Source organism: Branchiostoma belcheri, unplaced genomic scaffold (genome assembly GCF_001625305.1).
Source record: "Branchiostoma belcheri isolate BF01 breed outbred unplaced genomic scaffold, Haploidv18h27 scaffold43, whole genome shotgun sequence".
In the NCBI taxonomy this organism is placed as follows: domain Eukaryota; kingdom Metazoa; phylum Chordata; class Leptocardii; order Amphioxiformes; family Branchiostomatidae; genus Branchiostoma; species Branchiostoma belcheri.
Genome location: NW_017804054.1, coordinates 1,470,262 through 1,496,604, shown reverse-complemented (window position 1 = coordinate 1,496,604; position 26,343 = coordinate 1,470,262). Strand labels below are relative to the sequence as shown.

Genomic DNA, 26,343 nt, shown 5'->3' with positions numbered 1-26,343 from the left:
CATTGTATGGATGACAGCCTTTGGACACCAAAATTAATGCGCACTAAAACAAGAAAAACGTCGTATACAAAAGTATTTTATGATTCTAGCACTACTGTGTCCCAGATCGTTGGAAAGATTCGCTAGTCTTTTAGAACCTTTGGCCCAGAGTTTCTACGAATTCACAAGCTCCATGTGAGACCAAGAATTCTTGAAAAGAATGTTTGTGTTTACTAAATATCGAGCGGGAGTCTGTGATTCCTGTTTTTTTGCTGCATGAGTGAGCGCCACCTGCCGTTTTTTGTTGCAACAACAATGTCGTGTCTTCGTTTTTGTTTCCTCCAGTCGGCGCAACAAGAGCGCGCCATCATGCATTCTTAGTCCGGTGGCGGAGCGTAAAACGGCCGTCATTTCCCTTTCAGAGAAGGAGACAAGTGGCGTTTGACCCTCGGCCCTCACGGAGCAGCGGACCGTTTGTATTGTTGTAGGACTCGAAGGTCTTCATTAAAACGACTCACTTTAATTCTCTGACGCCGAAATCAACAAAATGTCTGTTGCAACGTTTTCGAGACAAAAATAGCGAAATTTGTAAGTGTAAGGAAATACAGTAAATCATTCAGAAAATTTCATTAATGAAAAGCAATCAGGGAAAGAAAGTAAAAAAAAAGTTGCATTGTTTGCATAATGCTTCGAAATATTATGAAAAGCGACTAGCTTTCACATGATTCATAGCAGGCAGTTTTCTTGTAGTTAAGTTAACAATTTATCACTGAAAACAGAATGGACATATTAGAAAAGGTAAAGACTATAGATGAAGGAAATTAAATGAGTATCTTACAAAAGTTTATTCTGATAGAAACTACAAAATAGTTTTGAAGGTATAGATATAATACTACATGTGTACAGTCTTGGTAAAATGATGCTTCAGTCACGAACTCAGGAAACCCACATTGGTCATGGCTGTATCACTATATCGCTAAGTAATATTGGGCAAATTTATTGCTGTGCTATGCATATTGCAGTTCAGTAGTCAGATGCTAGGTGGCATCATAGAGTGGTATGGATGCTGTTTTACAACAGGATGCATAAATACACAACAGCAACCATTCCACAGTATCCTATTGTATAGCAAATCTAGCTATATCTCTGCCAGACACCATAACTGTTAGGCTAGATCAGGAATATAACAGCTGACAAGTTCTGCAGTTCAGTTATGGACTGACAGGTGATTTTCTACCAGCTGACTTCTATCAACCCATATACACACATGAATAAGTCAGCAGCAGGGATTTCTGTTCAGTCATAATCAATCTTAAAGATACTGCAGAAAAATATGCTTAAATTAGACGGTTAGCTGTTTAATCTGTTGTAGTAAGTTTAAACTTTAAACTCTTACAACATGAATTATTTTGGGTATCAAATATTGTTTGAAGCAGAGAGACGAGGATTGAACTTCTGAATGTGTATTTGAGCCCCATAACCAAGGACTGCAAGACTTGAAGCCATAGTTCAGAGCCCTTATATCTTAGGCCAATACAAAAGTATCTGAATGAAAATATTTTCTCTAGGTAGCAGAATATTCTGCAGGGAACCTATTACAATTAGAGGATCATACCAGAGCTAGTATAGGATGATACCAGGCTATTCCTCACCCCCATAAGCAGAACGTACTGCGCCTGCGCAAAACCCAGATTTTTCACGATTTTCGTTGGATTTTTGGTCAACGTTGCATCAAAAATTTTTGCCTGTTGCAGACAATATCTTTTCTGACATAACATTTGGAAACTACAGATGGAATGTTAACCATATATACCCGGGTATATGCAAACAAGACCTTATATGAGACATTCCACCGAAGTGCTATGCACAATACATTATGGGTTTCGTGCAGGTGCAGTACTCTATGCCCATGTGTTCCCCCCATATATTACAAGAGACCACAGCTGCAGATGTGAAGAGACAGAGTCCTGTTCAGTCAGCGTTCTTGTAGCAGACCATGGCGTCCACCTTGTGAATGGAGGTGCTGAAGGAGCGCAGTCTGACCTCCTCAGACTTGGCGATGAAGTGAGGACCAGACTCCTCCCATGTCTCAGGAACCTCCAGGTCTTTGTCTGTGTAGATCAGCAGGTCAAAGGAACCTGGGATGGAGAGGGAGAGAAATTATTATACACATCACAACACAAGCTTTTAGCTAGGGGATGTCTGGGTGTCTTTTGGATTCCCTGTACTGAAAATAAAAACAAATTGGACTCCCTACTTTTTGGTAGGACACCCTATTTTTTTCCACTCGGAACCCCTGTCATGAACACATTGTAACAAGACACAGTGCTAATCTGATAAAAACAATGGACATGATCAAGGTAAATTTCTTTTTACATCCAACTAATATAAGTAGCCCTGGTTCTCAACCCTTCATAGCAAATGTGGCACCATTGTAAAGGGTAACAAAGGGTAACAAAGCAGCTTTCCAAAGATATATCATGCAATACAATTCAGAAAGTAACGACAGATAGTGTTTTTAGAGTTAGACTCACAGTTCTCCTCCAGCAGGGGTAGGAATGTCACCGACGCTGTGATCTGCCGTATCACTGCCTTAATCTCATCATTGATTTCCTTCAGTGGTTTCTCCCGAGGTTTACTGCACACAAAACATACAGCAACTGACTAGATCACACACTTCTAGCAGCCTTCCCAATGCTTTTTAGAGAGAAGGGTCCCATAAAGCCCTGGACAGTGAGAGTTTGTGTTAGTGACTTAGTCCACACCGATTAAATTTTATGGATGACATCCACGCACGCATTGATTTTCGCCTGTTCTAAAAAACCTTGGTGCCTGGTAGCTTCCATGGTAGCTTAGTGACAATAGGGAGCCAGCGGTAACTATGCAGGACAGCAGACAAGCTGCCGAAGCTCCATGGAAGTCAAGAACCCAGTACAGTACTGACTCATAAATGCTGCAAAAGGCCAGCATGTGCCGGATTGTCATGTACTGCTAGTGCTACTGCCGCAAATTCACAATACCAGCTTTGTTCCTGTAGTTTAGCTGCATTCTTTTTTGGCTGGAATTCTTTTTTTATTTGCCCGCGCGCACCAGTTTGGGGGTCTTCAGGGGATGTCATCCATAAAATTAAATCAGTATGGCCTTACACAGACTTCTGTAACTGAGTTTGTCTGGAGTTTGTTGTACTATTGGATGACTGACAGCTGTCATGAGGTAGTTACTTCTGACCTTTCCATCTTGTTTGCCAACAGAGGTCACTACTGTTCACAAGTCATAGTAAAGCTCTCAGAAACACCACTATCAATTTGCTGACCTTTGTACCTGCCATTATGACTAATGACAAGGTTATGCCATCTAATATAGGCCCTGAAACAACATTGTGTGACATGAAATTGCTATGACGTAAATCCTGACGTACCAAGGCCGTTCTTAATCACAAGGCTTTCCTCCTTTCAACTTCTGCACTTCCGTAGTCACAAGTCATGGATGTAATATCGATGTAGTAATTTTGTATTCCAAAATATGGGATGGGTAGTCATTTAGTTAAACACTACCAGAAAAGTGGGTGTGAATACAATACTGCAAGTAACAGTAATTTTGCAAGGCCAAGGGGAAACAATTTTGTGGGCGCTAAAAGAAAGGTCATAAAGGGGTCGCAAAAATGTGGAGGAAGAGTTAATGTACAAAAAGCTTTTGGTAAACTTTCCTAGAAATATTTATTGCACCAGGGATACTACATCAAACCAGACTGGATCTCATTAAGAAAATGGCATATGTAATATTCACCCACTGTGCCGCATACTGATAAGATACAGACAAAACATGTTCATGTATACCAAGATAAACTAACATAGATCCGGTATTTTTTTACCTATCTAGTAACTGCAAATGTTTAATTTATATTTTGAAAGAGTTGCATACACATAATCTATGCTATAGCCCTAAGAATTGTTACCAAATATAAAATCAGACCTCAGAAATACCTGCACTCTCATTCTACTTGCACTATCCTGTGTACGCATGTGATATTTTGAGCCATGCATATTTAAGTTAGATTAGAATGACTTGTTCATCAGTAGTACATGTCTTTGTACTCACCTATCTTCTGCCATTGTCTTGTCACACTCAATGTCAAACTGCCATCTCTCCAGCACCTCTTGTGTATCGATGCTTGTCACCACCACAACCAACTTCTCTACAGTCTTGTCCAGTAGCCAGTCTGAAGGAGGTCAAAATTAAAGCCAGAAAGTTCCATACTAGTAACCTTTTTGAGGCCACAGTGGCAGTGGATTAAAGTACTTGACGGTACAGTACTTTACGGTACGGCCCGGGCTTCCATAGCGATTTGAGCGTGTTTCACCCTAACCATGTGCGCTGCTTTCGAAAATTCTCATACAGAATGCATACATTGGTTCATTTTGCATTGAAACTTTGAAAGGCGTGTTTACTTGAGTGGGTATTACATAAATAGAATACAACACGGTGTATTCCTTATCACCCTCGGTTCAGGCCCTCCCTTGAGTCAGATTGCGGTCAGGCTGATACCTTGGGCGATATAGAATATACCGTGTTGTATTCTATACATGTATATACTGCCCCACAATTGCACACTTGAATCACTATTTCATACCTTGGCATATAAAACCTACAAAAACGAGCCCAAAGATGAGTCCTTTATTTTCTGGGTTGTACACTACCGGTACAACCAAAACTCATCAAAAGTAAAAAGTGTTTTCTAAGATCCCTTACTTCACATTCACCATTCAACGTTTTCTAGTTGTTAACCCAGTTTTGACCTCTTTATGTATTCTGCTTTGCAGCTCTCTGTATCTTAATCACCATGCAGAGGTATTTATTATTCTCCTGGATACCTTCCAACATCATTATCCACTTGATCAAGGGCTCTTTCATCTTGACTAGGACGTAGGAGTAAGTCTCCAGGGTAAAGATGGATCCTGTAAAGCATCTATCATTTCTCTGATACCAACCCTTGATTGGAGAACTTTGCAAGTTACTTTTTCTGTTCATCTTTGAATTTTAAGACCCTGAACTTGTAAATTCATTGGAGTTTGAAGCATTTTAAATTTCATGTCATGGTGAAAGTCAGGATTTTGCAGTATTTTGGCTTCCGAACAACAGTACAGTGTAGTTACACAATGGAGGACAGAACATTGTGGTGGGATAAAAACCTTATAATTTTTTATGCGATAATGTATTTCCAATATTAATCAGAAAATAAATTTACAGTATGTTGCATGTATACATCACATATATATTGCTTGCAGAAAATCATTCTAAATGCATAATTACATATATAACTAAACTAAATATTATCTACAGCAATTGACCAACCTTTCAGTTGCATCAGCACATTGTTTAGGTATGTCTTCAGCTCGTTGTCTGTCGTGACCAATAACGTCAGGCCGTACTTCTGCACACGACTGAACGTTTCCGGCGGGTAGATACCTCGCTGGTACAGGATGGAGTTTATACCATACGCTACATCCAAACAAACAAACATCACAAAACAACATTATTGATCGAAACAGGCTGTCAATAGAATAAAACGTTAGAAAAATTGAAATTTTGGAAAATTATACCCTCTACTATAATTAGAGACAACTGTCTGTCTGGATTGTCATTTTTTAAGAAAAGATTTAATCTCAAATCTAAAACGTTTTTATTACACAAACTGGATTGATTACATGTATATCTGCCTTGTAATTATTTTTTTTCACAATAAATTATTGTAAGCCAAAATTTATATGGGGCCTTTATGATTTTGGAAGCATTTGACTGGTACAGTAGAAAGGGTATGACTTTTTGACACTAGAAATACCGATTATTATGAACAAGAATAATATAACAAATTGTGGATCAAACCTCCTTGATCGGACGCTTTCATCAGAAATATCGTTTGATGGGCGGTATGCAGTACTGCGTGCTACACTACACTTGTCTTGATAATTTGCTTAGTATTTCAGTCAGCGTTTTCCGTCTGAGTTGAAATGATCTCTAATTATTTCCACCTTTATCACACCACGGAAGTGCGTCAGAAACTACGTCAATGCAAACGGAAAGCATAACTATTGCAAGACAGAGAAATCTAAACTAAAAAGGGGGTTGCATGATAAAAGCAACTGCCCCTCCCCCAAATTTGCCATGTGGATATCTTCATCGTCGTTTCACAGAAAAACCCTGGAATCGACGTTTAAAATAGTGATGCTAACAAGATCTATGGTGGTTTCTTGTACACTCCTGACAAGTGATACTCACAGAAAAACTCTGCCACGATTTCTGCGGACCCTTTTAACGTGATAGAGTTTTTGGCTGCCTGTAGAACGCCCGCCATCTTCTTTGAAATCTAATCACGTCTGACACAACAACTCTTCTCATTGGCTAACTTTACCGCCATAATGTCAACTGCTGTTCCATTGGTCGATTTTTAATTTCCCATCATTCTATATAAATCTCGCATACTCTCGGTCCTCACGCGAGATTTCATTACTCCACTAGAACTTTCGGACCAGAGAAGACGCCGACTTGAGGTAGGTGAAAGTATTTCTTATTATTTCTCCCCAAACAACCATCTCCTTGCCTTGATAATTCTTTTGCTACTTACTGATGTGCCATAGACACGTATGCACGGTGTTTTGTGTCGACTCAGGGCCGAATCTTTGTACAATTTCGTTCTCTACCAGTCGGGATGTCAACAGCAGACGACACTGATGCTCAACTTCAAGGCCGTGACTTTACACGTAGGCAGGCGATCCCTCACTGTTGACCCTGTATCTGGGCTTAATATTCACTTGGATCGTTCTCCGATCCTCTTTCGGGAGCTCGGAACGGTATATAGTTTTCTAGATTATCGTCCTACGTGTCCATAGACCGTTACATATTAAAATTTTGGGAGTCTTCCAACAAAAACCCACACAAAATCAGGACAGGAATTCCCGGGGACAACAGACCTCCGGAGGGGCGAGACGCACGCTGAAGTGGTGAAAACAATGCCCCGCAACAAACTCTTCTGTCTAGACCCTTCTGTCGAGCGTCTTCTGAACTTCTTGAGATCTTCCGGTGTGTCTTGGAAGACGCCATTTTGAGACCTTACACCCGCACGTAGTGTGGAGACCTGGGTGGGACCAAGTCACGTAGACCCAAGGAGGAGTCGAGTTACTCTCCTCCGCATCTGGTCTACATAATTTGGCAGATTGATGTACTGGTGCACTTTTCTCAGCGGGCCACGTCAAAGGTAGACATTGCCCTCGAAGCTTGCAGCAAGTTCATGACTAGATTATCTAGTGGCCAGCAAATGTTGCAATCAAACTGGCATCAGATGATTAATTTGAAAAAGTTTGTTGTGGTACTGGTAGTCCTTGTTTGAATATGGAAATCACAGCATGGAACAAATCATGATCAAGGGTGTCATACTTTGTGAGAAAGTGAAAAAAAAGAGAAAAGAATTGTATAAGGAGGAATACTAAGTGATGATGATGTCCATAGGCAGACAGGACTAATATGGAAATGACAGTGAAAAATTATGCCTATTGTTATTTTGATTATGAGGGAGAGGAAACTTACTTTCACCCCCCTCATCTGATTTGTCCTGGTCCATTCCTAATTCATAAGGCTTTTGAGTGTGTGTACTAACAACATAGCACAGCTCTGTGAAGAGTGTATGCTAATGCTGAAACAACAAGGATGTAATGGCAGAACCGAAGAAGTTTTGTTGTATTTTTGAGTGGCACAGTCCATTGTAACAGCATGGTAATGGGTTCAAGCAGGCATTCAGAACTTCAATCACAGTTACAAGTTCAACTTCTAGAAGATTTTCGATACCCGAAATAATGAATGACCCCCCTGTCAAATGTTTAATAGGGGGACTGTGCCAGTGGACAGGGAAGTGATCGTGGATACCAGACTGTGTATATGTACTTTTGTGGACAGTTCAGCCCATAAAAGAGTCTGGGCTAAGTAAATGTATCTGCTTACCCATTGCCAACGGATGTCTCATATCAAGCACAGGGCTAGGGCTGGGGTCAGTGTAATTAGTGTAAATCCCAACAGGGGATTCAAAACAACTACAGGATGATTTCTGTTACTGGTGAGAGGTTCTGTGGTTTGTACCTAGCTTTGGATTGGTGTGAGGAGGTTAAATACACCCACCTCCTTGGTGTGAGAGATTGCATTAGTCCTTTTGGATAGATTACTGCAAATTAGAGATTATCTGTAGATTCCCCACATACTGATCAGAAGGAAGATATCGAAAACAAATAAAGCATGGTTTTGTCACAATAGTCACATTTCTTTGTTAGTACATATATGTAACAGATGTTTATCTACCCTGTTTTCCTTGTTTAGATTGTAGGTTTTTTTCTTTGCAGAAAGACATGATGGTTAGCATGTAGATGTTACAGGTAAATAGAGATACTACTGACATGTGGTTTATAATTATATGGAAAAATCTTTGTCATAATATCAGCTTTCTTGATGTACAGGACATTTATATTCTCCTGAGCTTAACACAGAGAACTGGATTTTGTCAGAAAACAGCACGCAATATTACCTCAAAATTTACCACATCACTGTGAATTTGTTAATTTTTGTAGAGACTTAATTTCATTTTTCTGTTTTCATAGTGTTTTAAGTTCGTGGTTGAAACAATGCTGCTGTACTGTAGTACATGTAGCACATTAGAACTATAATAGAAAGGTATATTTTTGGTCTCAAAAAACTGAGATTAAGACTAGAGGTCCTTTCAAAAATGAAACCACCATCAGCATTTTAAGATTTGCAGTATATAATGGTAGGATAGCCAAATCATAAGGCCAGAGAAAATGAGTCTGGTCCCTATGGGAACTATTGCAGCACTCATATTTGATTAAATGGATTTAATCATAGATACTTTTGCCATGAATTATTGATAAGTTGGCCCAACTGGGCACATCTTAATTATATCAGTATGATCACAAAGCCAGACTTTGGTTTGATAAATAATAGAAACCCAGTCCTTGACACTGATTATAGGTATACTTTCAAGTGGTACTTTCAAAATATGACCTTCAGAATAGTGTCACGTTTAGTGGCAGTACTTGTGAAGTGAAGAATATCCTTTAAGCAGATGTCAAGCATCCCTGACATCCCACTATCAAAACCAGCCATCAGGAAATGTCATGATCTTCTACTGTAACAGTGTAAGGTCGGCTTGGAGATAAAACAGGAAGATCTTTTATGAAATTTTATGATGGCCTTTGTACATCTTTGATCTGAGACACGAAGACAATTTTAATCACATTTGAGTGAGCCGACTGTTACTTTCTTTGATGAAATCCCACCAGATGACATACCTGTGGAACACCTGTGATAAAGATGACACCACCGTGCCTAGGTGGACAGATGGATGGTGGCCATCATGGATCGATATCCATCGAGGGCACACACAATACATAAATTACTGGTAGTTGGTAGGAGAGTTACATTTTGTACTATCACGTATTAGAGAGTGGGCTGTATCATATGGAAGGAATTGAAAATGTGGAACAGAGAACTGTAAATCTTGGTACTTTCACAGTGGTTTTATTTTGGGTAGGAGGAAAAGGGAGGTTTTTATTATGTTTTAAATTTGTGGTTGAAACAATCCTCTGGTACAGTATAAGGTCATACAACAGAGTCATCTTCATGTTGTCAATGAAGAATAACAATCCAAAGTCCATAGGTCACAAAGTGAAAACTGCAGAAATAAAAAAAAACTGCAAAAGTTTAATGATTTGCAGTATTTCTAAGGCCTTGCTGCCCGGCTTGACCTCTTCAATGTCATACAAGTTGAAGGCCAGTGTTGGCCATCAACATCATGTACAACTGCGTTTCAGTTCAGTCAGCCAACCACCATTGCAGCCCCAAGGCCATAGCCTGTACCATAGCTAACATATCCAGCCTGCCAGTGACCTTTTCATCCTGACCAGTCCAATTTAGACAAGTGGTAGCAATCCAATACAGGGCTGCATACCGATATAGTAATGGTACACAATGTATTAGGACAAGCATATAGGTTTAGGTCCAAAATACCAAATGTCTAAAATACTAGATAGATATGTCAATTGTTAATTTGTTACCCAAATGCTTCCGTCCTTCTGTTTAGTGCACAAGTGCCTATCAGACTAATGTGAGACATACAACTTAGGAGATATATGACATTGAGGACAGCCCCACAGTCTAGACTGTTGACAGTCTGGCTGGTTTCCCAACTACTTCTGTCTATTGCCAGCATGACTTGGGGATAGTCTAGTCAGATACTGCAACTAGGACCCCCTGAAATGGAAAGAATTATACCCGGTAGCTATTTGAGGTAAGAGATTGGCAAAGGCTACTCCAATTGAAGTCATTGTTTTTTCAGAATTATTAATTTCATAGTTAGATAATTTTTCTAGGAGTATAACACTTCACTCGGATTCAGAAGCTGTTAGTTTGTCTGAGAAATGTGTAAATTGGTCTGACATTTCATGCTGGCATTCTGTTCTAGGTTTGGATGATAAATGAGTTAAGGTCATGGCCAATGGGAGTGAACTTCCATGTGCTCTTGAGGTAGTTTCTACAGACTGACTTTTAGTGACTCAGGAAATATTTCAACTATTGTCAACATCTGTCAATAGTTAAGAAACTTCAGATCTTAAAGTTCGATCACCTTGTCCTTGTGTCAAGGTCGTGGTGCATGTGGAAAGCAACTTTTGCCTCTTCATATCAATCAAATGCTGTGGATCCAAAAAGGAAGGTTCAAACCCCGCTTGGGCATGGGCATGAGGGGTTTCATCCGTAATTTCAGATGGTGACATAAAGGTTTCATATCTTCAAATTCAAATCTTACACCACAGCCACAGGCTAATCTCCAACTAAGCAGATGTTAGGATGGACGGTTGGAAGCCTTTTTGTTCTTTCCCAACATTTGCATGTACATGTAGTTATTTTGAGTGTACAAACAACTATCAAGCAGAAATGAAACAGTCTGATCCAGGTTTATTTTCACAAATTGTTTGTACAATCTACAGAATGTACATCTGGTCAAATCCGGTTTTCGCATTTTTTTTTGGACTTGATTCATGAATGTTATTCCGGTCATAACCGGTCTGGCTGAACCGGTACGGTACCTACCCCTACCCCTACCCACAAGAATAGTGTTATCTGATGAATGGTGAGACTTGACCCAGTACCACATGTTTAACTTGAACACCTGCCAAACACTACTGCACAACAGGTTTTCTTCATTTGCCTTATTCCTGTGCCAGTAGGTTTTATAGCAAAAGTAGTCAAAACACGATTAGGCCACAGCAAACGAAATACTAAACTAGAAAGGTAACATTAAAATGCACAATGTTAACCTTTGCATATGGTCTTACTCTAACACATTCATATATTCTAAATCCCTCCTGCTATAAAATTGCAACATGATATAACCTAACACTAGTTACCATGGGGACAGACGTTTGGTTTGGGTCATTGACTTTTGTGTTTGGAGGAGAGAAAACTGAGCAAAAACAATATGTTTTCCTTCGGTAAACGTAATTTCATGGATAACATCATTATATTATGTATTGATTGTAATTAGGTCTTGTTGTACGCCTAAATCGTTAGACAAGATGCACCAGTGCAAATATTCCCAAAAATGAATCTCAATCCCAGCTAAAAGTTAGTTTGAGTTGGCAGATATGTAGGCCCACACATGCTCCAAATTCAGCACTGGCAATGAGCCTATAGTATTATAGATCTTTCTGTGGCAGAGGGAGTAGAGCTGAGGGATCACAAAAACTAGACAGACTTGCCAAAAAGTAAAAGGTAAAGCTGTCATCCCCTACTGAGGTAAAACATGCTAGTGGCTGCAGTACCAATGTGGCTTCACTAACTTGCGTTTTCAACCAAGCATACTTGGTTACTTCTACACTTCTCAATAACTGTGCTGGGCTCTTTTAGGTGCAAGGATTTGACGCCTGAGTTTAATGCTATAAACTGGTCTGCTGGATTCAAGTCGCCTGAAATGAGTCGTAAACTATTGGAACAACTCACTCTCACGACACTGTGTCTGTCAGTTATTATGTAAAAATCTTAAAATAAGTTAAATCATAGGGTATATAAATGTAGGACAGATCAAAATGCTGAAGCCATCTAGAACATATCTTCTTATAAGTTCTATGCACATCTTGTAAATGGAACCTTTTGACTAAGTTGAGGTGTTCTTTCTTGTTATTGCAATTTAGTTGGTCCTATGTAATGTCATTGGTTCTTCCATCTTGGGTCCATTATCAGTTATCTCCCCGGACAGTGTGATGGGTCTGCTATTTTTGTCCACATTTCTGCTAATGCACCACAGTTGTGAACTTCTGACTTGAATCAGCCTCTGACCTAAAGGTCAAACATCATGCCCAAGATTGCCACCATCGTGAACTTGTGCCCGTGGGAAAGCATCATGTCCATGGTTATACCATTCTGTCTTGTGTCTGAACTTCAGAATGATTTAGGCATGGTTAAAGTTTTTATGATTACCGAAGGAAAACATATTGTTTGTGCTCTGTTTCCTCTTCTTCTTCTCCAAACCAATAAGGTCAATTACCTGAACCAGACGTCTGTCACCATGGTAACTAGTGTTGGGTTATATCATGTTGCAATTTTATAGCAGGATGGTTCAGAATATGTCACCAAATACACCGAAGTGGTTTGAGTAAGAAAGAATTAACAGAGCAGACCATATAGCGAAGGTAAACGTTATGCATTTGCTTTGCAAATGTTACCTTTCTAGTTTTAGGATTGTTTGGCTCGAAAAGTTATGGAAATGAAATTTATTGAATTATCATAGACAGTAATGATTTTTCATGTAAGACCAAAAATGCTATTCAAATGCAGGTTGCAATTGCCAATTGGGCAAACATAATGTTTTCATTTCTTGAAAACTTTATGCCCCTTTCCAGTGGTCAAGCCAAAAAAGGCTAGGTTGGTAGGTTTTTGCAAAGATTGGTTGTGATTTGTGATTTTTTTTCCAAGACCAAGGAATCTCGCACAGTGCTAGACTGTTTTAAGTTGCACCAAAGAAGTATATGGCTGCACTGCACAACTGGGAAACCAGGTATTTAAAGCCTTACCATGTTTTGGTCAAGGCAATAAATTTTAAGGCACCTGTAATTGCTGTGGTCAGTCAGGGCCATAAATTACAGCAATAATTGTGAAAAGAGAAGCTTTACGAGTATTGTAAAACATGTTTTACTGGTATATGTGTTGCTGGATTAACTGTGTGGTTGAAGGGCACTCTGCCATTAGTCCAAGGGCACTGCTGCTGAGGTAGTGTGATCACCAGTCCTGGAAAAATACCGGGGTCATGAATGTGATAGTTATCTCAACCCAGCAGTCATGTCAGAAGAGATACGTACCTACAGTATATACAGGTTCTCTGTACCAGAGAAACTCCCAAGAGCTTGCAACGAAAACTAGGACTAGGAGCACCAAAACCGCTTTGAATATTTCATGGTTTATGCCATATCTGTATATATTCCATTACAATTGTAAAGAAGGTTTGAATTTGAACCCAGGTCCAGCTCCTGACAAAGTGCACCCATGTTATCTCCTGTCCTTAATGTAAGTCACATGCCAGAAATGGCCAACACCATTACAGGATCAATTCACTTTGCTACCTGCTTTATGACTGTCTGCACTATGCTTCAGCAGTAATGTCATTCTGGAGCCTTAAATTAAAGGTTCAACATGCAGGACTCCTTGATAAGATCAGCAATTTCAGCTGTGATTGGCTGTTACTCTTAACTAGATTGTGTCATCCGTCACGCTATGAATACCATTGGTTGTAAGTTTGAACATTCAGTATCAGGAGGAAGAAAGGGACATTAGAGTAATACCGGGTGTCTTCTCTCAGATTGGAGTAAGTGTACAGACTCAAGAGGGATCTCCCCCAGAAATTTAGGATATGATGGTGGTGTTAGAGGTACGGTCATTGATTGAAAGTGGCTTACAAATTGGTCCTGGAGGGGGCATACCCGCATAGCCACCCTCTTGGTTTTGGAGACACTGGCATTAATGATTAAGGTAAAAATTTTACCTTTTTCAAATGCAAATGGAGCCCTTCCTGGGAGTCCTGCTTTACACAATGACATTCTTATCTAAAATTACTTTGAAAGACGATGAAAGATAATTCTGTAGAAAAGCTCTAATTTCAGGGTTTGGGGCTGGGATTACAGTATGATTGCATCACACAGCAGGAAAATGGCCCACCTGATGAGTGGGTGAGCTCAAAGGGACATTTTTGCCAGCCTGATGAGTTCTGGCGATCAAAATCAGTTGAAGTGGGTTGTACTTCAGCTACAATCACTTGGACATTTGACAGAAAACTTGTTAGCAGTCCTGGACATGTTCTGTGTTGAAATGTGCAGTACCTTGTGCTACTTTTGCATTCTTGGTTTTCAAAACCTTTCTTCGTTGTTTTTCAGTTTTACAGTAGTCATTTCCAGCACCATGTTTGTCCCAAGACCGTTGATGGTTTTGCCAGTGGGACTCCTGTTGTTGTTCCTGGGGCAGCAGGCCTGTGTGAATGCGGAGGTCTTCACCGCCCTGTGTGACATGGAGTACCTCATACACATGGAGAAGGACCTGGTGGACTCCCTGGAACAGTACATACAGAGGGAAGAGGACAAGCTGAACAGAATCAAGACGTAAGTTTTTATGACTAAGTGCCGGCCACCATGCTAGACAGAAGTGTCTGGAATGACATCCTGAGGGCCAAGGGGCAATTCATATGAGGTTTACATGTATCTGAACTGAACTGAAGATTATTATGGCTGCCTCAAAGAGAACTCTTATAGGATTTTGGCACAAAAAGATGAGAAGTATAGAACTTTGGTGTAATTTTTAAACCCTTGTCCTGCGGAGCCCAAATATATGGGTTGCACATATAGAACCACCCATATAGCACCCAGTATAGGTACGATTTGGGGTATTTCTTGTGCAAGGCATCATACCGAAGTGAAATACAACAAGTGCGATTTTTGCCATTCATTGGCCTGATTTAGACATGTGTAAAAAAAAGCCAGAAGGACAAGGGTTAACATATTTTTGTTAAAGTTGTCATGCTCTTTATGTTCGATTTTGTCCCTTTTTGCAACAGCATTCATTCAAGGTTTAAGGCAGTGTCCAAGATGGCAGGAGAGGAGCCTGTCAAACACCTGCACCACCCAGTCAACGCCTACCTCCTGGTGAAGAGGTACACTCGGGACTGGCCCCTGCTGGAGGCATGGATACAGGAGGACACTGCAGAAGGTAGGGATCGCATTGGTGCTACCTTGTTTGGGAGAAGCACAATGTGCAGTACTCTTGTGAATTGCTAGGTGGCGCAAAGCATGACGGGACCACACGTGGTCCCTCATGGTGTGAGGTACACATGTTGAATCAGGTATGGTAGTTGACCATGACCCATACTTTTCACCACTGGAGTTTGTCTTTGTGTAGCAAAACAACATGGCATACTATCAAGAGTTGGAAGGCTAGAGGATTTGAAGATGCAAAATAAACATTGTATCCCATTATATTGGTCTTATTTCTTCCTCAGATTTCCTGTACAACCTGACAAAAGTGAAGGAGTCGTTCCCATCTGATGAGGACTACATGGGAGCGGGGAAGGCGCTGGTGCGGCTTCAGGACACGTACGACCTGTCCACACAGAACATCGCCATGGGCAAGATGGGACAGGAAATGGGTATGTCAGGGGAAATGGGAGGACCTTATATAGGAAACAAATAGACCTTCACATAGCTGGTATTGATATGTATTTCTTAAGCCAGCAAACAGCAGGGAAATACATATTCATAGTTGCAAGCTCTGAAAGATATTGTTGGCAGCAGCCTGACCAATATCCTCTCAATCACAAGTAATTTCGTTTACAATTTTGCACCAGTGCAGGTACATAGTTTCAAGCCTAACAATGTGTTACAAAAACAAGTGACCTGTGATTTTGATTGAAATGTGATTGTTGGCAACTTCCTTTCTACGTACAATTTCCGTCTGTCTCTATAAAAAGCGATGTCTTGAATGTCTTCTGCTTTTTGTCTGTGAACAATACAATGCTTTTCTTAAAAAATACCTCTTTATGTACACTCCAAATGTTTAGCTAAGGCTACTCATCCAGACATGGAGTTTACTAAGAGCCCAGAGCTGTGGTCAGAGGACTGTTTTGAGTTGGGGCGGCTGGCGTATGTCGACCAGGACTACTACCACTGTGCCCTGTGGATGGAAGAGGCCCTGGCCAGGTTCCAGCCCGACCCTACATCCGACCTCACTAAAGATACCATTCTGGATTATCTGGCTTACGCTAGTTACCAGGTATGGCTTGGGGAGGAGGGAAACGTGAGTCGCTTCTGCTGCTTTGCTATACTTTAACCTTCTCCCTGCTAAGGTGCTGCCATTTGGCACGACTTTTGTATTGGCTATGGGGTTAGGTAGCAGGGAGAAGGTTAACAAGCTAATGCTTGCTTGCTTGCTGATAAACAACTAACAGATTTTGATGCACTCCTGTCGTCATCGTACATTTGGCTTCTGGAGAGTCAGCGGATGAAACTAACAGATTTGTTAGATAAAGGAGAACACTACATGAATCCCACGGAATGCAGTGAGATGCAAGGCATTGTGTGTAGCATGGGGCAATTGAAATCATAACCATGCCAACTACATGTTTACATTTAGTAAGTATTGCACATAGCTGAAAGCATATTACCTTCCAATCAACAGTAGGATGTTATCTACTTTGAGTGTGAACCTAAAGTACTTTGTGTGCTTAGTGTGTCATACATTAAAAATGCATCCGAAGGACTACTATTTTATCATTCATGTTTATTTATAATCCCTTATAATGTGACGTTTTTTATTTACAGCAAAACAACATTGATCGTGCATACCAGGCCACCAAGGAACTTCTGAAAATCAGTAAGTAAAGCCTCTTTCCTTTACATGTACAATGTATGACAACTGAAGGAAGTATCATATGTAAAGGGCAATAGACAAGCTTTCCAACAATATTTTAAAAGCACTGTGAAAATCATAAAAAAGATATAATCAAGAGACATTTCACCCCCTTTGGGAAACCCACTCACATAAGTACATGTACATCCAAAGAATAATTGATATATTAAACAAAAGCATATCCAGTTCGTGTCTCAGCAACAAAGCTGTGGTGGTAGTTTTTGTGACAAATGTTGCTTAGTTTTGGTATGTTAATTTACAAAACATTTCTTTTTTTTAATCAGATCCTGAGCACACTCGTGCATCCAACAACATGCAGTTCTTCGAGAAAGAGATAGCAAAGACAAGAAACCTGGTGACACCGCAGAAGGAAGAAGCTGAGTCTACAGATCGGGGAGAGTACAGGCGGGACTTGGCCAGAGACTACCTGCCAGAGAGGGAGATCTACGAGCTTCTGTGTCAAGCAGAACAACCAGAGTACTTCAACATTGTAAGTAATGAGTCTTCTCTGTTTCTTCCTCTTCCTCTTCTCCTTCTTACTCGAAATTCAGCAAGAAGGTAGATCGTCACATAATACACTAAACCTTGGTCATTTTGTCCAACATGGATGTAAAATGAATGATTTTATTGAGGAAAAACGGGTGAAAAAAGTAATTTAATATTCTTCTGTTAGACCCCATCCAGGGTGAAGCACCTGAAGTGTCGTTACTTCAACAACAACAACCACCCCCGTCTGCTGCTGGCACCACAGAAGCTGGAGCAGATCTTCGACAAGCCCAAGATGTGGATCTTCCACAACATCCTGGAGGACCGGGAGATGGATGTCATCAAGGAACTGGCCCAGCCACGGGTAAGGCACTGTCTACAAAAAGCATGCCCGTAGCCAGGCCCGTTGTTCGGAAGAACAAGGCTCAAAGGTCCATTTTTTAAAACTAAAGGTCCAAGATTTTTCGTTAAAAGATGGACTGATTCGTATCACCAGTAGGGCTCGAATCGTAGAAAAACTGCTCACTTTGTGTCATTGAATAAAAAGTTATGTCTGACTTTTTAAAAAAATGCAGGAAATGCCATTTCAGAAGTTTCAATTTTAGAAATTTTCGGGGGGGGGGGGGCATGCCCCTGAACCCCCCTAGGAACCTTGTGTCTTTGGCTGTCGCCTCATGCCTACGGTGCTTGCTGGTCTCTCAGACAGTTGGAAGAACCCCCCATTCAAAATCCTGACTGCAGGCATGAAAAGACAGCATTTTCAACATTTTGAAACATATTTTCTCTACTGGATCCCAACTTGGAATTTAGAATCCTTCTTCATATATTTAGACATTACATTGACTGTTTTGCATCTGAAGCATCACTAACTGACACTGATGTTTGCTGTGTTTTATAATGTGTCGGTATGGTTTTTAATAACCTTCATGTATGTGTTGAATGGTGAGGTGCCATATGAAAGGTTTGACTAATATTGTTAACTTGTCTATTATCTGTCATAGAAGTATAAATTGTTCTAAAATCATTTGCTGTTGAATCATGTCTTATATCTTGTAAACTACAAAAAACTATCATTTGGTTAATGAATAATTGCTGTAACATGACTTTGTGTAACACTGGTTCAATTGGTTGTGACCTGTAAATACAGTTGTTGTCGGTGATATCTATAATCTATAATGAATGCTGGAGTTTACATTTGCTAACTTCATCTCATGCGCTAAGCTTTTACTGGTTGCACACATATGATAAGAAATCCCTGTCTTGATGTGTGTAAATGTTATGGTGTTTTTGTGGGTAAGACTTCAAAACTAGTTGCTGGCTGTGACTGACAGATGTACAGGTGTATGTTAGGGCTGTGTACCACTTTTTCAAAATGTTCAGGTACAGATTCAGTTTCAGACATGTACTTAAACCTCTGTAACAGTACCTGTACCTGATGTTATGCTTGTGTACGCAGTCCTAGTTGTTACTGCTGTAACAGTTATAACATGGCTACACGCCTGTTCTTGTCAGTGTTGGTGTTCAGCACACTTCACTCTCATCTTACTCACCTCTGTCTCCCCCTCCAGTTACGACGAGCTACAATCCAAAATTCCGTTACAGGAGAGTTAGAACACGCATCCTACCGCATTAGTAAGAGGTGAGTATGGGGATCTGAACGTACCTGCTTCCTGCATTTCATCACTGACTAACGATTCTTCCCGTATCCTTCCCTAGCTTAGACGTTCGACTGCACGAAATTTAAACACGGGAGAGTATGAACCTGCTTTCTACCGAATAAGTAAGAGGTGAGTGCCTCACACGTCCAGAGTCATCATACCATTACAGCTGGTATGTTTGGTGGAGCGTCTTTGGGCCCTGTTCACATTAGGGCTCCTGAATTACAGTTAGATTGGGTATAGGTGAAATCAAATGGAGACTGGTTAGATTTTGTGAATGTGAATGATTTGGATTTGAAAATGGTTACTTTCAAACTGTCTCAAGCCAGTTTGAGACAAATCCAATTTGGCATTCACAGAATGAAGCTAGTTTGTATCAGATTTGACCAAAATCTTAGTCAACACCAATTTAACAGACCCCAAAGTGGACAGGGCCTTAAGTGGTATCTACTACTCACCTGGGGTCTAACAGTTTTGTGGGAAATGGAAAAAGGAAAATAACATGATCGTAATTGTTTTGTCTGCTGATATAAACCAGCTCCCCCCACCCAAACTTACACTATTCACACGTACAAATGTATGTAACATGTTATGAGTGCAGTCAAACAGACACACAGAGAACTGCCATTTTGTCCAAACTAATTTTATTTCTAGGTATCCATGAAGTGAAATGGGTATCATTACACCAACAGTTTAAAATCAGTGATGGTAAAAGTGTTTTCTTTAACTCCTACATGTATAACACAGCCCTTCCAACTCTGGCCCAGTTATGTTCATCATTGCTAACCTGCCAGAGCAGTTTCCTTTCAGCAGCTAGATACAAAGACACTACATGTATACATGAAGAGCAGGTTCTAATAGTGGCAACCATCACATCATCATCTGACGTATACTATGACTTATTTTGTTTCGTTGTTTTAATGATATTTTTTTTTGTATGTGTGTGTTAGGCCACAGCAAGTAAACTTTGTGTGTATGACATCTTCTGGAGACCTCAAATCTCATGCAAGAGCGTGGAAAAAAACAAGAATTTAGATGCCTTAAAAAATAGAAATGTTGTTACAAGGATTGAGGTTTCAATTTCACTCAAAACGTAGTATTACAGCCAACAAGTTTTATTGAAGAAGTGCAAAAATCAACACAACACAAATCAATTTGGTAGCCTAATATCACTACATAACTACAAGCAAGGCTATCACACTTTTGTCACTTTGGCAAGTACATTCAAGGCTAGTGCCCAAGATACATGTACTTTCCCATGTTCAGTATTTTCTTGTTGGTCATAGCTGAAGAGGAGCATATGTATTTCCTTTTTCTTTTTTATTTAGGCAAAAAACAATGTGTGCATGGATGTCATCCATAAAATTCACTTGCTGTGCCGTTTTAGCTAAAAAAACAACTAATCTGTGCATCCTGCATGTGTTAGCTGCTCTGTTAATTTTAATACACTTGATAGGGTTGAATGGTCTCTCATTAATACCTTGAGTTGTGCTGTGTGGTAGCAAAGATATAATGTTAATCTAATGTTGCTAGAAGTGTCACTGACTTGAGGCCTTCAGTTGCTTGTCCATCTTTTGGGGGAAAGCTTCAAGTCATAGACACATCTACATGTAGCGTAAAATCGTGATGCTTTTTTTATGTCATGTTGAAATATTACCATTTAGTTGCTACATCTTACTGGCATGCCCTGACAGACATTTGTTTTTTAAAGAAATTTTTAAAACCCCTTCCCACATATCTGGACACTCATACCATTCTAGCTTTGATTTGCTCTTCTGATGACTTTGTTGCCGAATAGTCTAGCAGATATTACTACATGTACTAATAATAGAGAAAAGATGGCATGTGAATATTCCTGTAGCATGTAAGCTAGTTTGGCATCAAGTCACAAGGACCTCAGTAACGGCATGGCAACAAACAAGTACAGTGTATTTGGAAGTTCAATCACTTACACTGCTTCTGAAACATATTTGATAACCTAACAGATTAATGATATTAGGGTCAAACATTTAAATCGAAAAGGGTGGCAGGCTGTTCTTCAGGGAAGTGATCAGAACTGGAGCTAGAGTAGGATAGATACTTTGCTGTCCCCATACACACAGAAGGACATGAATTCTGCTACAGTTTAAAACATGTGGGTGAAGGATCTGTTTGTACTGTTTGTTGTGCAGTGCTTGGCTGCAGGGCTGGGAACACAAGGTCATCCGCCGGGTGAACCAGAGAGTGGAGGATGTGACCGGTCTGACCATGGAGACTGCAGAGGAGCTACAGGTCAGCAGGAACTACTAAATCCCTCCTCAGAACTTTGTACTAGTAATAGCTTAGCAAAGGGTCTTATCTGAAAGGCATCCAATGCAATTTCAGGGCAGCAAAACTGGAAATATGCTGAATAAGGCAATCGTTGTGATATTGACACATACTTCTTCACATTAGCACATTTGAGTTTAATTAGAGTTTCATAGTTTGCACTTTTAAAATTGCAGAAACAAGCCCCATGATGAGTCCTTTATTTTCAGGGCATGATGCATTAAAACTACATGATTTCCTCCTGCACAGGTTGTCAACTATGGAATGGGTGGACACTACGAACCACATTTTGATTTCGCAAGAGTAAGTCAACCATGGTCTTTTCTGCCACTCTTTTGACAAGTCCACAAAAAAGTTATACCAACATCAGACTCGGAGCTGACCACTTTTTAGAACGTTATAATGCTGCAGTCATGACAGTCATAGGTAGGTGTGTATTACTATCTGTATATGTATTTTGAAAATGGCTACGAAAAAAATGGCTGCTGAAAGCTGTTACAATGCATTGATGCGCTGACATATGGATTTTAAACGACAGAAGCCTCCACACATTTTACAGTAAACCTTTCCTACATGTACCTACCTACAGTAATTCAATCCTTGATTTGATATAATTTTGCATGTGACAGTTTAACCAGCTCATTTCAATCCCCATGTCTTTTCTTTTGCAACCCTCCTCCCCTCAACATCACGTAGAAAGAGGAGAAGAGTGCATTTGACCCCAAGGAAGGCAACAGAATTGCTACAATGCTGTTTTATGTGAGTCTTATTTGAGTAACGTGACGTGGTTACAAGGGCACTGGAAGCAAGACAGTGGTCAGCCAGCAAGGATGCTTTAGAAGTCTTCTGTTCAAATCCCCAATCTGTTCAAATCCTCAATCTGTTCAAATCCTCAATCTGTTCAAATCCTCAATCTGTTCAAATCCTCAATCTGTTCAAATCCTCAATCTCTTCAAATCTTCAATCTCTTCAAATCTTCAATCTCTTCAAATCCTCTTCTTCTTTTATCCGATTTAACATCATTTTACCCCGAAACGGGGGTTAGACATGCTTGCATCAAATGCAAGTCTTTTTTTTTTTGAGCAAGATTTTTACGGCCTCAATCTCTTCAAATCCTCATCACATGGGTACCACAGTTTTTACTTGACAAATTGTCGAGGATACATATTTGGTAAAGAAGAACCAAAATGTTTTTGATAGGTACAATGCTTGATCTTGTGCTGGTGGCTGCATCTGACTTCTGTGTGTCCAAGTCACGTTAGTGTTTATGTGAACCCATTGAAATGAAGAATCCAGCTGGACAGTCTTGGCCGGTGTCTTTCCTATTCTTGTACAAATGTAAGACTCAGAGAAACAATTAAGCAAATTAGAGCTAGAATAGAATGGATGCCAGGCTAGGAAAATCCCCTCTGTCTAGCGAAACATTCATTTTCACTGGGTTCATGTAAAACTAGCTGTGATGTTATGTAAGATAACAGTTTTGCATGTGGTTCTTTCCCCCTTTATAGAAAGAAGAGGTTAATGCGTTCAAAAGCCTAGGAACAGGAAACAGAATTGCTACCATGCTGTTCTATGTGAGTTCTTGCCCCGTTTTTGAAGCGGCAACGGTAAAACACTTGTTGCAACTGCCCGCTGTGATGTCCATGCACCTATGTCCTGTTTTCTTTTACGTGAAAGGAGTTACAATTTTTGACAGATTCTCCGACATGTTTTTTTTTTCGTTACACTGAGTTAAAAGATTGGAAATGAGCTGAAAAAATGTGGTAAGATTTTTTAAAACTTGTCTGTCAACTGTGCTAATTTTGTGCTGTAATGTCTTAATCTGTGTAAGAGGAAAGGAAAAAATTCTAGAATCACTCAAAACAGGACGACCAACAATTGTGTGACTAACATAGTTTGAACAAGTACATTTCATTTCATGCACAGTAGTAGCTTAGTCTCTATTTCACTTTATAAATATTTGTGTTTTTATGTTGTTTCTGTCTTAACTTTTAATGTGACTTAACATTTGTCCTTGTTCCCCTTGTAGAAAAGTTTTTTTTTGTCATGTGTAGTCAGTTAACATCCCTAGCAGCCCTCTGAATGATAGTCCCTATGTGCATGATCCCAAAATCAATGTACATGTACCTGTGAGTAGGGACATTGGCCCTCATAATAATCAACTGACATTGAGCTGAGTTGGAGCTTGTGAATTTTACGTTCATAAAGGAGACAATGCAGAGAAACTGAAACACAAATTTGCAAACACAAAGTTCATTTCATGATTGCACTTGGCTGTCCAATCCCATCTTCTGATATCAGCATGTTAACATATTATGTATTTATATATACACGCATGTATATTAGGGGTCATTACTTGTACTGGATTGAAAAATCCTATAATTCAAGTCCCTGTTAAAAAGGAATCAAACCTAAGTAAACCTGATTTTGGAATTAAATCAAAACAAACACTACTAACTACACAACTAAATTCATCCAACACAAAAAAACAGATGAAACAAAGTTTGTTCCTTACTCTTCTACATGTATGTAATTCTTTCAATGTGAAAATCCTTTTCCCCCACACAAATGCCCTGGATACTAGTATTTAGATGACGAACAGGAACCAGAGTTTACCAAGGAGCTGAAATAAGAAGGTTGACTTATGTTTAACCCTTAGCATACTATTATTATACAGGATCAGGTTCAAGTATGGCTTTCTGGACCTGAATCTTCTGGACTGGTATCCAACTCTATTATTTATATCTTGGAACCCTGGTTGGTACCTACCCATGGTTTTACTTGTACTTGTAAAAAAAGAGCATCTCTAGAATATTTTCTCCTCCCCTCCCTAGATGAGTGACGTGGAAGCCGGAGGGGCAACTGTTTTCCCACAAGTTGGTGCCAGACTAGTCCCAGAAAAGGTAGGCATGTGTGGAAAACAGTTAACATTATGTAGTTTAAATCAGGAACAGTTTGAAAATGATTTCTAGGTGTTCCTCTCTGACAGCAAATAAACACATGACATAGATGAAAACATGACGGGCGTGAAAATTAGCAACGTCTTTGATTTTCAAATCTTGAAGCATGATGTTAATTCCATTTACAATGTGCTGTGTACCTAATGAGTACTGTGAGTAACATGTTAGTGCTCTGTGTTCCAGGGAGCTGGTGCGTTCTGGTACAACTTGTTTAAGAGTGGGGAGGGTGACATGCTGACCAGACATGCTGCTTGTCCAGTGCTGGTTGGAAGTAAATGGGGTAAGTGGACACACAGCTTTTCTCAACTTTCAATTTAGCAGTTGTGTTTCTTAAGAGAAAATTGTCCGAATTCTGGCATTAATGCAAAATTTATGACCAATGGAATAGTTTTCCAGTTGTGTCGTTTGTTTTTTCCAACTGGATCAGACTAAAAATGAAGCCATAAAATCGGACAACCTAACATGGTAGCCCCCATTGACCTAAGGGTAAAACAGAACAGCTTTTGGTGTTGCAAAATCTTTGATATCAAGCTCAAAATATCATCTTGACACAATTTTGATCAAAGTCATCTTGATTTTTCCTCCGGTATTGCAGTGTCCAATAAGTGGATCCATGAACGAGGTCAGGAATTCCGCAGGAAATGTGGCCTGTCTCCAGAGGACTAGCAGCAGCCCCCCTCCCCACACACATCCCAGGTCATCCACAAACCAGCGGTACCCTGTCGGAACCCCAATCTGCCAAGTCATTTTACCTGTAGTACCTGGGTATTCTAGAAGTCTCTAAAACTAAGCTTTTAAATTAGATGCCCGTGCACCTTCATTCGAACAAATCAGGATTCTAACTTGGTGCTTTTTATCACTTCTAGTTGCCTTGTATTTTAAACTTAATGCGATGAATTACGTTTTACACCCAGTTTTTACAGAAAGTGAATTTTGAAATTCTTGCCATTTTATTCAAGGCTTATTTAAGATGTAACAAACATAATATAGTGGAAGGAAATTCTACTAGCTATTTGTCAAAATGTGTATCTGTACAACAGCCGATATCACAGAGGAGCTGAGAAAGATCCTATAGTAGTAGACATGCACTGCTTTATACTACACAGAGCTTACATCTCAAAGCTGGCATAGGAACTAGCTGAAGAGCTGAGCTTTGAGCTTTAGATTAACCTCATGTCCAAAATGTCTACATCATGTGAAAAACTCTTCAAAACTCAGGAGCTGGAACAAAGGTTAATATAGTATGTTATGAAAACCTTAGACAGCAAACTCAGAAACTACTCTCTGGTACACTTTTAGACTATTTTAATGGTCTTTATTTTTTTGTTGGTCTCGGGTATTTTAAGAAATACTTTTGGTCTATTTTTACATACAAACAAGGCATAGGAATTGTTGCTGGTAAAATACATTGTTGGTGCTTGAACTTCTTTTTTTTACATGTGCAAAATTTAATATTATGTATTGGACATCTTTTAGACGTTTACAGAGTAGACAAGCTCTGTATGTAACAAGGCTTTCTGTAAGCTACACTTCACGCGAATCTGATTGTTCAAGTGCGAAGTTGACATTATTGTTATCCTATCATTGCGAGCAACTTTTATGACAGATGTGTAACATATCATTTGTTTTCCGTAATATTTGATGTACCACAAAATACCTGATAAGGTATGAAGCTGCATCTATTAGTACTGTATTTCTATTATGTTATGAGATTTCAATGTAATGACTGACATGAATAATAATATGCGCAATCCCACGTGCCCACAGGAAGCCATATTGTCACGCCACCTTGCATCTAAGATTAAAAGGGCAGACAGAATTTGTGGCCAGTGAGTTTTCTTTGTTGTTAGATTTTCCTTTGGTTTTCACTGTAACATTTCTGCAACAACAAAGGCAATTAGTTACTTCTACCGTTTCAATATCTTCACGTATTGGTAGCCTCCTTTGCAGACTTG

At 39.7% G+C, this 26,343-nt stretch overlaps 2 protein-coding genes across 5 annotated transcripts; one reads left to right on the top strand and one right to left on the bottom strand.

Annotated features, from left to right (window-relative positions):
- Positions 1-810: 810 nt before the first annotated feature.
- Positions 811-6,377, bottom strand: LOC109478319 (mitotic spindle assembly checkpoint protein MAD2A-like). Its single transcript, XM_019779808.1, has 5 exons — positions 6,256-6,377; positions 5,332-5,478; positions 4,078-4,198; positions 2,514-2,617; positions 811-2,117 (listed from the first exon to the last, which is right to left on the bottom strand). Exons 1-5 carry the CDS (start codon positions 6,329-6,331, stop codon positions 1,951-1,953), a joined length of 615 nt encoding a protein of 204 aa, XP_019635367.1. The 5' UTR covers positions 6,332-6,377; the 3' UTR covers positions 811-1,950.
- Positions 6,378-6,508: 131 nt separating this feature from the next.
- Positions 6,509-25,453, top strand: LOC109478317 (prolyl 4-hydroxylase subunit alpha-1-like). 4 transcript variants are annotated; one of them, XM_019779805.1, is made up of 15 exons: positions 6,509-6,527; positions 14,457-14,678; positions 15,131-15,282; positions 15,572-15,718; positions 16,130-16,341; positions 16,890-16,941; positions 17,262-17,467; positions 17,651-17,827; positions 19,032-19,102; positions 21,293-21,392; positions 21,678-21,731; positions 22,937-23,002; positions 24,263-24,331; positions 24,572-24,668; positions 24,984-25,453. In XM_019779805.1, the coding sequence occupies exons 2-15, from the start codon at positions 14,482-14,484 to the stop codon at positions 25,052-25,054; spliced, it is 1,671 nt and encodes a 556-aa protein (XP_019635364.1). In that variant the 5' UTR covers positions 6,509-6,527; positions 14,457-14,481; the 3' UTR covers positions 25,055-25,453. The 4 variants fall into 4 exon arrangements, with proteins under 4 accessions (XP_019635364.1, XP_019635365.1, XP_019635362.1 ...); XM_019779806.1 differs by lacking the exon at positions 22,937-23,002 and adding an exon at positions 22,125-22,187; XM_019779803.1 differs by having other exon boundaries at positions 16,130-16,365.
- Positions 25,454-26,343: the final 890 nt, after the last annotated feature.

Bases quoted from the DNA above. Each gene is read 5' to 3' on its own strand.
- LOC109478317 (XM_019779803.1), top strand. From the start codon at position 14,482: ATGTTTGTCCCAAGACCGTTGATGGTTTTGCCAGTGGGACTCCTGTTG. The intron at 19,103-21,292 runs GTGAGTATGGGG...TTTGTTGTGCAG, and splicing joins TCCTACCGCATTAGTAAGAG to TGCTTGGCTGCAGGGCTGGG. The intron at 23,003-24,262 runs GTGAGTTCTTGC...TCCCCTCCCTAG, and splicing joins TTGCTACCATGCTGTTCTAT to ATGAGTGACGTGGAAGCCGG.
- LOC109478319 (XM_019779808.1), bottom strand. From the start codon at position 6,331: ATGGCGGGCGTTCTACAGGCAGCCAAAAACTCTATCACGTTAAAAGGG. The intron at 4,199-5,331 runs GTTGGTCAATTG...GACCTCCTTCAG, and splicing joins TGTGCTGATGCAACTGAAAG to ACTGGCTACTGGACAAGACT. The intron at 2,618-4,077 runs GTGAGTACAAAG...TTTTGTGTGCAG, and splicing joins AAGACAATGGCAGAAGATAG to TAAACCTCGGGAGAAACCAC.